Source organism: Pituophis catenifer, unplaced genomic scaffold, assembly GCF_029215685.1.
Source record: "Pituophis catenifer annectens isolate HBS135680 unplaced genomic scaffold, rPitCat1.0.hap2 SCAF_3, whole genome shotgun sequence".
Lineage (NCBI taxonomy): Eukaryota > Metazoa > Chordata > Lepidosauria > Squamata > Colubridae > Pituophis > Pituophis catenifer.
In genome coordinates this window covers 194,765,410-194,776,930 of record NW_027256883.1, presented here as the reverse complement: position 1 = coordinate 194,776,930, position 11,521 = coordinate 194,765,410, and the positions used below count along the sequence as shown (strand labels likewise).

The 11,521-nt window shown below is 46.0% G+C and overlaps 1 protein-coding gene across 1 annotated transcript; it reads right to left on the bottom strand.

Annotated features, from left to right (window-relative positions):
* Positions 1 to 461: 461 nt before the first annotated feature.
* CEBPB (CCAAT enhancer binding protein beta) lies at positions 462 to 2,925 on the bottom strand. Its single transcript, XM_070941740.1, has one exon. The coding sequence runs from the start codon at positions 2,416 to 2,418 to the stop codon at positions 1,318 to 1,320; it is 1,101 nt and encodes a 366-aa protein (XP_070797841.1). The 5' UTR covers positions 2,419 to 2,925; the 3' UTR covers positions 462 to 1,317.
* Between the last annotated feature and the right edge of the window lie 8,596 nt (positions 2,926 to 11,521).

The following is an 11,521-nucleotide window of genomic DNA, read 5'->3' as shown; positions in this document are numbered from 1 at the left end:
CTCGCATTAGATGAAACATATTTGTATGCTTTCTAAAATTCTAATTACCTAAATATTCCCCCATTTTTAGTAAACTGCACAGATGAAATGTATTCTCTCTCCATCAGGCACAATAGATAAATGACAGGTTGAAGGCACATTATCTTTTGCATCACAAACTTATACTGCTTTCCAATCTAACCCCGATTTGTAGTGACACTCAGATCCATAAACAAGTTAATAATTAGAGAATCAGAGCAATTAAGAGCGGTTTTTGCTCCAATTCTTTTCTAACCATCTCATTTGATTTTATTAAAACACCCTCAAAACCAAAGGCTTGGGAAGAAATCTCCCTTTCTTTACACTGATGGGATAACTCCTACTTATATTACTGACTCCAGATTTCCCCCCTCCCAACTCCTGCAAAGGAAAAGCAGGTACAATATTAGGGATGTGTCAGCACCTTACAAATAACAAACTCATTTTCCATCCTAGCAATAAAGTTTTATTAAAATTGTTCATTAATGCTTCATATGTAGCAAGAATGCATAGATCCCAAAATATACATACGTCTTTTTTTTCCTTATAGAAATAGATCATTCTTTATAATAAAAAAAAAACAAAACCAGTAGGAACATCTTTAACAGATTACTCAATCCATGACTGACAGTTACATGAGGTTGCATCATGTATAAGCTGGTGTTCCCAGCCATGTTTAAAAGATTGCATCATTCTGAACTCTTCTTCTCTCCTTTACAGTTATATATATTTGTTTAATTTAAATAACACTAAGCACTCAAACTCCCCCCCCCCAAAAAAAAACCCTTTGCAAAGAACAATCATATTGGATATTAAATGGCTTATCTTGAGTTTGGTATCGGCTTTTTTTTTTTTCTTAGAAAAAAATAATGAAGTTGAAAAACTATGGATTCCTCCATGAAATCGCGCAGAGATCAATAGAAACCGACCAGAGAACTCCCTCCGCCAGCCGAAGGAGTCGTACTGCAAGAAGCGTAGGGCGGAAGGGTTCTCCCATCATCAGAGCGCGAATTAAAGGCCAAAAATATAATTTATATTATATATATATATATTTATGCAAAACCCTCTCGGGACTTTCTCTTTCCACCCCTCCCCTCCGACCCGTGCTAGTCCTGAAAAGACGGGCAGATGCACCCACCAGATTCAACCCCCCTTCACACACACAACACACGCGCACACCCCGCTTCGTTCCTTCCCGGAAGCCCCCCCCAACCCTCCGCCTTCCCAAACCACAGCAGTTGTTTCCAGCGGCGTCCAGCTGTTCGGTGGGGGGGGTCAACGGGGAGGGGGGGGAAAAGGCTAGCAATGTCCGGAGGAGGCCAAAAGCGGCTCGGGCAGCTGTTTGAACAAGTTCCTGAGGGTGCTGAGTTCCCGGGACAGCTGCTCGACTTTCTTTTGGAGCCGCTCGTTCTCGGCCGTCAGTTCCAACACTTTGTGCTGCGTCTCCAGGTTGCGCATCTTGGCTTTGTCGCGGCTCTTGCGCACGGCGATGTTGTTCCTCTCGCGGCGGATCTTGTACTCCTCGCTGTGTTTGTCCACCGACTTCTTGGACTTGTTCTTGCCGCTGCCGCCGCCGCCGCCGCCGCCTCCGGGGCCTGCCGGGTAAACGCCGCCGCCACTTCCTCCTCCGACCGAGGCGGATTTCGAGGAATCGGATGGGTTCGGGGTGCCGGGCGGGCTGGAAGACGAAGAGGTGGAGAGGTTCCCGCTGCTCCCGCTCGGCACGGACTGGTAGCCCAAATAGGAGCGGACGGTGCTGCCGTAAGGCGAGGACATTCCCCCCAGGCCGGGCCCTGCTCCTCCTCCTCCTCCGCCGCCGCCGCCGCCGCCGCCTTCTTCCTTGCGGGCCCCTTTGCAAGAATCCAAGTGCTCGAAGACCGGCTCCACTTTGGTCTCTACCATCTGCGGCGGGAAACAACCCAGCAGCGGCCCGGCTTTATGGTTCTGTCCGACGCCCGGGTGGTGGCTGTGTCTGCTTAGGCTGATGTAAGCGTAGTCGGGGTGTTTCTTCCCGCCGCCTTTATAGTCCTGCTCGGAGAAGAGATCGGAGAGGAAATCTTGGCCGCTGCTCCCGCCGCTGCCGCCGCCGCCGCCGCAAACAGGCTCAAAGTTGCCCCCTGCTGCCGTGGAAGGAGGCGGCGGATGCTGCTGCTGCTGCTGTGGCGGCGGCTGTTGCTGCTGCGATGCTAAAGGGTCCAGGTAAGGGCTGAAGTCGATGGCTCTCTCGTGATCCCCCACGGTGAGCTCGGTCATGGAGCGGGCCCCCGCCGCCCGAGGGTGCAGCTTGTTCAGAGCAGCCAGACAGTCCGCCTCGTAATAGAAATTGGCCACTTCCATGGATTTAAAGGCCGCGGGCTGAAGGGGGTGGCATGCCTGATCCCAGGCTACCAGGCGTTGCATGAAAGCAAAAGGAAGGGAGCGGGGGGGGCGAAGGGGAACCTCGGCCACCGGAGACCCCCCTCCAATGCCTCCAGAGCGAGAGGGCGGGGAACGTTTGCAAGCGCCGACCGAGGAGACCGCCGGCAAGTCCTCTTGCCTGCCTGCCTGCCTGCCTTCCTGGCTCCTGGAACTGCCGTCCGAAATGGGGGGAAGAGCCCCCTTCTTCCCCCCCCCAAAAAAATTAAAAATAAAAGTAAAAATCGCGAATGGTTGCTTAGACGCTGCCGGTCGAGCGCTCTTGCCGCGGCTGGTTCCTCCGGACCATTTGGCGGTAGGTGTCGAGTCTTCTCCTCCTTCAAGTCTCTTGACTTGGGAAAGTTCCTTTGCGCTCAGTTATTTATAGGGGCGGAGCAGCGCAAGCAGAGAGAGAGAGAGAGAGGTCACTCGCCGCCCGCCTGCCTGGCTGCCTGCTTGCTGCTTGTACGCTCCGGCGCTGGGAGAGGGCTCGCTTGCTGCTCCAACCTCAAAGTAAGCGGAGCGTCTGTGCCTCCCGGAGCCTTGGCCATTCATAACAAGGCGACACCACGGCGCGATTCGAGGAGGAGGAGGAGGAGGAGGTGGGAGCAGGGCTGGTTGGCCCGGGCTCGCCACGAGGGGAGGGGCGTCTTTGCAGCCGGGGCAAAGTTGGGCGTGCGTGTGATCTTTCTCTTTAGCCCCAGCTGGGTTTTCCCAAATCCAGAATGGGTGATCCGGGCTCGGACGGAAGATTCTCTCCGCCTTCCACATTCCCAAGTTTCTTTGGCACCTCCGGTTTGGGAAGAGAAAGATTTGGTGAATTGGGCTTATTTGCGCTCCTGTGAAGAAAGCGGGCGCCCCTTCACCTCGTTGGGTGTCCCAAGCGCACCCAACGAGGTTTACATTAGAATAGGATTGCCCTAGTCTAAAATAACCTTTATAGCGCAAGGAAGTCCCGTGGAGCGCAGCAAACCGCGCTCCGGCTCCGGTCACAAAAGTAGATCTCTCGGCGATCGTTTCTGGGTGGAGAGAAGTTTTCAACGAGAGTGAGTGTGCCAGGCTTAAAAGAGGGTGGACAGATACCCCACTCCAAGCAGCTGAAACCCAAGATCTGGGGTTTGCGTGACATGGTTGTCCATGATTAACATCGGGCATGACATAACCCAATGTTCTTGACACCTTGAACCATAAATTATGTGGGCAGAGGTTTTGCACAACATCTTAGGCTAACATTTCGCTGGGTGGTTTTAGGATACAGGGGCCGTCGTCGTGTGAATATATAGCTTTTTTGACTAATTACGGTTATGCCTCTGATAACCAGCAGATTTGAAAACAAGCCAGCATAAGATTATGCCGGTTAGTGCAGAAATGAGGTAAGAAATAAATTTTGCGTGAAACGTGGATGTAGCAAATGGGGAAGAAGAGCCACTGCAAAAAAGAAAGAAAAAGAAAAAAGGAATAAAGAGAGAGGAAGGAAGGATTTTTCTGGGGCTTCAGATTAACTAGTTTTGCCCTCTAGAACCCTGAATTAATATGCTCCCCATCCAATCACCTCCCACTCCTGGGCACTTCGTTTAGCCTTCTGCTATGGAAAAGAGGCAGGATTGAGTAAAGACGCCTATAGATGTTGTTAGAATTTATCAGTGTGTCGCTCCTTCAGCAAAAGGCATCAGGAATACTGGGACTTCCATTTCTTCTTGGGACCCAGAGATCAGGAGATGACACGGAACCCAGAACCCTTTCAAAAGGAGATTCTCCCATGGAAAGCAAGACAGTATTTGATTGTTCTTGGAAGGATTTGCGTGATAGCCCCTTTCCAGGCTAGCAATTGTTATTAAAAAGCAGAAAGTTTCATGAACTACAGTTCACTTCGGCAGATGCACAGCTGCTGTGTATGAAGTTCCCTGACGTGTGTGTGTGTGTGTGTGTGCCTTTTGCTAACGTTTCGTAGTTTGAAAAGAAATTTGAGTTACCCTAGCCTTGACTAACACAGCTCTCCTCCTGCAGGGATTCCCATAGTGCCCCACGGAGATAAAGCAGAATGGAGAGTTTTCTCTCTTCCTCGTGAGCATCGGGGAGCGACTGGTCTTCTCTCCAAGATCGCCCCATCCTTTCCCCGCATGTATCTTTTGCAGCTGTAAGTGTCGTCATTTGGTCTGGCATGAAAACCGTGTGCTTTCAATGGCGTCCTTGGAGTGGCCCTGACATTCCTTGGCAAGTTTGAGCTCTCATTGTCTTCTGAAGGACCACAGCAAGCTTAGACGTCATGAACTTTGAGGCTCTGTTTAGGTAAAAGATGCCCACCTCGGAAGCCAAATACATGGTTCCCCTCACCGAGTCCCCGTATTTACCTGCATACAGTCATGACTCATTCCCAGAATAAAGGACAAAAAACGAAGCAATCGAAGCCAAACGTATAATTAAAGAAGGCAGGAGTGCCTTTTGCCTTAGCAAGGACAATCCAGCACTGGGGAGCAAATGGTATTGCATCTCAAGAATAATATGAAGCAATCCTGTGGTGTGAGAACACCAACGTTAAGCCAGAGGAACAGGTATTGCATTATGCGATTCAGCAGTCAACTCTTGATGAAGGCCCAAACCTCAAGAGATTTTAAAAAGAGGAAGGATTAAAAAATTGGGTATATAGCCATGCATTCCTTTTGCTCTCTTTTCAAATTGATCTTATTGGTTGGAATACTTTTTTTAACCAAAGGAATTGAGGCTTTACTTATAAAGCATGAAATGATCTTAAATTCATGTGTCTCGTTCTCCTGGTTATATAGGTTAAAAACAAAATAAAAGCTTTAGATAATTGTATTTTTAAAAGGTGAGGAATGGGTATATAGCAGTGGTGGGTTTCTACCGGTTCATCACAGACGTATGCGTAGAAGCGCCCCGTGCGCGCTCTCACAGTTCCGAACTGGTAGCGAAGGTAAGTGGAACCCACTACTGGTATATAGTGATCCAAATCAGGCTTAAATTTTGATATGTTTTGATCTTTGTAGAATTTAGTATTATTCACTCTTACTTCGTAGCAACATTAATTTCATTGATTAACAAAATTATATTATTTCTCCACAATCATGCAGAAAGAGCAAGTTTGGCCTAATAGTTAAGGCACCAGGCTAGAAAGCAGGAGACTGTGAGTTCAAGTCCCGCCTTAGCCATGAAAGCCACTGGGTGACCTCTGGTTGGTCACATTCTCTCAGTCCAATCCACCTCCGCAGGGTTATTGTGTGGGGAAAGTAGAAGGAGGAAGGTGTGTTGTGTATGTTCACTACCTTATTTGCAAAAAAATATATAATAAAGGCAGTCTATAAATAAATACAAGAGCTGCAGAGACCTCAAGAGCAGCAGTTCTGGTGATTTGTGTGTTTGTGTGTGTAGGTACAGATATTTCTTTTACAGGGAATGAGTGAAATTGACGAGGCTTTCTCCAAATTTTTTAATGGAGAGCCATGCTGAAGTTGATGAGACTTTTTTCCAGCCTTCCAGTTTCACCAGAAAAAGGAAACTGAACAAAATTACCATTGGGCAGATGCTTGGTATGATGCAAAAAGCAGAGAAGCGGAGGAAAAAAAAAAACCACATTGTGTCTGTTACTCTAGTGGTTAATGCAGCCTTCCTTATCGAAGTGACCTCCAAATGTAAGACTACAACTCCCAACATTCCTAGATAATATGATCAATGACGCCATTGGCTAAGCATTCCAAGATTTGTTGCCCTCCCCCCCCCCCCCCGCCATACTCAGAGCTTGAAGAAGGCTGGGATAAAAGATGAAACAAGCTATTTTGAATAAATGCAATCCTATTAAACATTTCAAGAGGAACACATTTCTTCACAAAGGCCATTCAACACTTGAACACGAGAAAAAATGTAATTATTAGCTTTCCTTTTCTTGTACATATATACAGCTGTAGGTTAAAAGTTGTTTTAAATCAGTGTTGCTCAATTTTAGCAATGTCAACATGCGTGGACTTCAACTCCCAGAATTCCCCAGCCAGCTTAATTTGTCTGGTGAATTCTGGAAGCTGAAATCTACATATCTTGAAACTGCCAAGATTGAGAAACAGTGTTCTAGATGGTAAAATTGTGAAACTATATTAAAGAGCAGGATTTCCATTATTCTTGCTACATACCTACTATCTCCCTTTATTTCCTCCCTAAAAGCTCCTCCTTCCATCATTAAACTATTGGAGTTTCAAGCAGGCAGATTTTATTCAAACCTCAGATCTTTTGCTGGAGAAATTCAGGCTTAAATTCTCCGAATTCAATGAAAAAATCTGTTTCACACCTCAGGAGCTAGTGGCCCATGTTCCCCAGCACCTCTCCAGGAGAACCAGACCAAACTCTTGTTTTTCTGTAGATGCTGATGATTTTATCTTCGGGTTAAAAGGCCTTATTCCCATGGTATTTCCTTTCTCACGAAGTACAGATGAGTAGAGTCACAGAAACTGGAGTCTCCCACTCAGATGGAAACCCAGCTACCAATAAAATTCCCCTTGGAGTGAAATGTAGTTTTCTTACGTTATAATGACTCTTTATGACTGCATGCACTTCTTCCTTTTAGCTGGTGCAAAGAGCTGCCCTCCCAAACGTTGGCTTTGGAGATTGGGTAACGAGCAGACTTTTTCCGGTCCTCTTGGAGTGCCAACTAATTTTCATCAGGGGCATCTAGTTTCAGACTTCCCCTTTCTTCCAGCTTCCCTAATCTTCTGCTTTGCCTGGCACCCCCTCTGCCTTCTTTCTTTCTCTGGACTATTTGTTAAGATCCCTGGAATTTATGGATAGCAACAACAAGAAGTGTTGGCTGGTGTAGCCATCGAAGTTTGAATCCCGCTCGATCCAAACTTGGGAGGAGGGAGGTAATGATACCACCCAACCGTTGCTTGCGTTTCCAATCCTTTTCTGCCTCCTCTTGCAGTCCAGGCAACTCAAATAGTTGCTTGAGTTGACTTGAGTACTTGAACATCATCGGCATTGACAAAATCACCATCAGTCAATTGCAAAAGGCAGCTTTACCTGGAACTGCTTACATCCTGCTACAACACCATCAAATAACATCTGCCAATTCCAGGTTCTTGTGGAAGGATTCAGTGGATGGATAAAAAAAGCCAAATCAGTCTAAACCTTTGCTAACTCTGCATTGATCCATAATAATTTATTACATTTATATGCTGTCCAACTCTCGGCTCCTATGACTCAGAAAAGAATGTTTTTCTCTTTGTAGCATGTTGTGTAAATGAACCTCTATGAAGTAACTGACCTAGCATGGGGCTATCATACCATATCTCCTTGAAGCCCTAAGAGGGCAGCACAGAGTCTTTCAAGAAATGGAGGCCCTTTTTTTGTATCTCTTTGCTGCCATCTAGTGGTTGTGTGGACGTTCTTTTTGCCTATATAAAATTACATTGCAAAAGATGTTTTAAAATGTCATTAAATCATTCAAACAGCCTGCCAAGCCATAGTTTGCAACAATGATTTATTGAATAAGCTTCCCTAGGTCACAATAGTAGGCTAACTCATAAACCATAGCTTGCAAATCAGAATTACCGGGCTGCCCAAGTGAGATGGAGCTTGCACCTACTGACCTTGAACAAATCATTATCTTGTAGAGTCGCCCTGGGGGTGGGGGGGAATTGGAGAAACAAATTTTATGAACCCTACTGCGAGGTTTAAGGAGTAAGGATAAATAGCTTCAAATCACATTATGGTTTACTATATAGTATGAATCCTGGATATATCTGACAGTACAGTCTATCTTTTAATGGGTCATTATACTTCTCAAGCCCAAGGATTTCTGCCAATATACCATACCCAGGGACTGGGAAGTGTGCACTGGACGTACCCAGCAGTGGAAGGCTTCTAAAAGAAAGCCTGTTACATTAGCCCAGAATTTCTCAACCTTGCCAACTTCAAGAAGTGTGGACATGCTGGCTGGGGAATTCTGGGAATTGAAGTCCACACATCTTAAAGTTCCTGCGATTGAGAAAAACTGCGGCAGTCACTTCTTATTGCACTCAGATGCTTAAAAAGGTAAAGGTTCCCCTTGCACATATGGAATGAACTGCCCTGTGGAAAACTGCCCCCGGAAATGCGTAAGATCTCTGACCTCTGTGTATTTCGCTGTGCCCTCAAGACCCTGCTGTTCTGCCAGGCCGGGCTATCAGTGTAATAATTTTAAATTGGGTGTTTTAAATTTTTGGGGTTTTAAATCTGAGCTGAAATTATTTAATAATTTTAATTATTTTTAATTGATGTCTGTCTTTGTGCTTTTAATAGGCTGTACACTGCCCTGAGTCCTTCGGGAGAAGGGCGGTATAGAAATAAAATAATAATAATAATAATAATAATAATAATAATAATAATAATAATAATAATAATAATAATAACTATTATTATTATTATTATTATTATTATTATTATTATTATTATTATTATTATTATTATATATGTGCTAGTCATTCCCGACTCTAGGGGGCAGTGCTCATCTCCGTTTCAAAGCCGAAGAGCCAGTGCTGTCCGAAGACGTCTCCATGGTTATGTGGTTATATGACTAAACACCAAAGGTGCACGGAACGCTGTTACCTTCCCACCAAAGGTGCTCCCTATTTTTCTACTTGCATTTTTATGTGCTTTCGAGCTGCTAGGTTGGCAGAAGCTGGAACAAGTAACGGGAGTGCACCCCATTACATGGCACTAAGGATTTGAACTGCTGAACTGCCAACCTTTTGATTGACAAGCTCAGCATCTTAGCCACTGAGCCACCACATCCCCTCAGATTCTTCTGGAAGGCCATATTTTTCAGCCAAGTTTTTAACACTTAGAGCTCTGATTTGCTGGGTCCATGCAGCCAGCTAAATTCAGGTGAACTGAGCCTGGCTGTCGTGCTCATACAAATGCTGTATGCAAACAAACCATTTTATGGCTCAGAGGAGGAGCACAGAATTTGTCTTGGTTCAAGGCTATACTCCAAAAATGGAACAAGCAGGAAGAAATAAGTAAAATGGGTATCTTAAGCAGCTGCATCTCCTTAAGCTTCTCCGATTTTAAAAAAAAAATGAAATTATTGGCCTTTCAATAATGGCTCCCAGCTATACTTTTGTAACCTGGATGAAGGCAGTTTAGCACCTGCGTCCTTGGGAGAGGCCAAAAAAAGAATGGCAGGTGAGTGGGGAGATGACCCGATACACATGGCTATATCATCAAGCTATATCATTGTGACTTGCGTCGTTGTGTCAGATGTTGCACCAAAAAAAGCGACAATAGCGTTTGAATGATAATATCACTGTGTGCATTGTCATTGTGGCGTCCTTGTGGTTTGTGATCCTCAAAATTTAAAGCACTACAACTTAGTTAACCCTCTTTTAGCCTAGTCTGGCTTGCTATGCAAACTAAGCAATTTAGTCTTTTGGTGTCAACAGAAATCTGTTTCCACAGAGAGTCCTAGAATGACGACCATTAGTTTAGTAACTGGTTGAAATTACAACGGCACTGAAAAAATTGATTTATGACTGGTCTTCACACTTAGACCATCCTAGCATCCCCATGGTCACATGATTAAAATTTAGGTGTATTCCTGATGGTTGCAGAGTCCCAGGATCATATGATCACCATTTGCAATCTTCCCAGCCAGCTTCCAACAAGCAAAGTCAAGCAATGTGAAATGCTGAATTCACTTAACAATGATGTGATTCACTTAACAACTGCAGTGTTTCAGTTAGCAACCTTGGCAAAAAAGAGTTGTAAAACTGGGCGCCACTGACTTAACATCTATCTTGCTTAGCGATGGAAATTCTGGGCGCAATGGTGGTCATAAAAGTTGAGAACTACCTGTACTTCTGTTTGATCTAGCTCAACAATTCTGCAGTCGTCCAAGCAGCTTTTTCATCCCTCTCTGGAATTTCCAGGATCTAAAGTCAAGATCTCTTCCACATAAAAAGGTTTAACCTTTGAAGATCCTTCCAGGTTAGATTGTCCCACAGCATTGTCCCACAGTTCAGCATTCTCTATGCTCTCTTGCTGGTATCTTCGTTGAGTAACTAAACCAATGTTTCGTCCATTTCTACTCCAAATTAACAGAGTTTGAAGGGACCTAATCCAACTCCTCGCTCGGGCAGGAAACCCTACACCAGTGATGGCCACCAAGTGCTGAAAGCGTGTGCGCCATAATGCAATCTGTATGTGACTCCCCCCGTGGGCCATGCCCCCTATGCATGAACGTGTGACACCCTGTGTGCACCCCGCACATGAGCGTGCACCCCCATGTGTGCCTTCCCCCCGTGCATGTTCACATGACCCCCACGTGCACCCCGCCCCCCACACATGCACAGCAGAGACCCGAAAACCAGCTGACCAGCAAGAGGTGCACACACATGCGGAGTTGGGCTGCGGTGATGGCTCGCGTGTCCGCAGAGAGGGCTCTGCGTGCCACCTGTGGCATGCGTGCCATAGGTTCGCCATCACGGCCCTACACCATTCCAAACAAGTGGCTGTCCGGTCTCTTCTCAGAAACCTCCAGTGTTGGAGCATCCACAACTTCTGGAGGCAAGTCGTTCCACCGGTTAATTGTTCTAACTGTTTGGAAATTTCTCCTTAGTTCTAGGTTGCTTCTCTCCTTGATTGCAGGATATCTGCTTTAGAATTTGAGTGCTTCACCTTGATGCTGCTCAGTGGAGGACAGCTGTCTGCCTTCAAACAAGTCCCTTGAACGCTACACTCCAATTCCTTGGTTTGCCTCCTTCCCTACTGCAGATAAGCAGCCAAGTGGGTCACGGGGCCTCAGGGCCCTCCCACTCAGCTTCAGGATATTTCAGCAAATGGTGGCTGTTCCTCATTTCCACCTTCCCAAACAACAGTGGGGTGAGGGGAACTTGGTGCTGCAGGCAGCCTTTATTTGCACAATTGCATTGCTCGGAAGAGACGGCATTATGCAGTTTTGTTCGCCTGTCAGGAGAATTATTGCAGGCCCTTCAAGGCTGCTTCCAAGGAGAAAGGAAGAATTTGGCGGTGGAGCAGTTAGCAGTGAGGAAATGGCCAAAACTACAGCCCGGTATGATCCTTATCCCTGAGACTTGCAGAAATAACATGCCTTCCACCGGTCAGGTGG

What these genes read in the sequence shown, in the direction of transcription:
- CEBPB (XM_070941740.1), bottom strand. Translation starts at nt 2,418, where the DNA reads ATGCAACGCCTGGTAGCCTGGGATCAGGCATGCCACCCCCTTCAGCCC.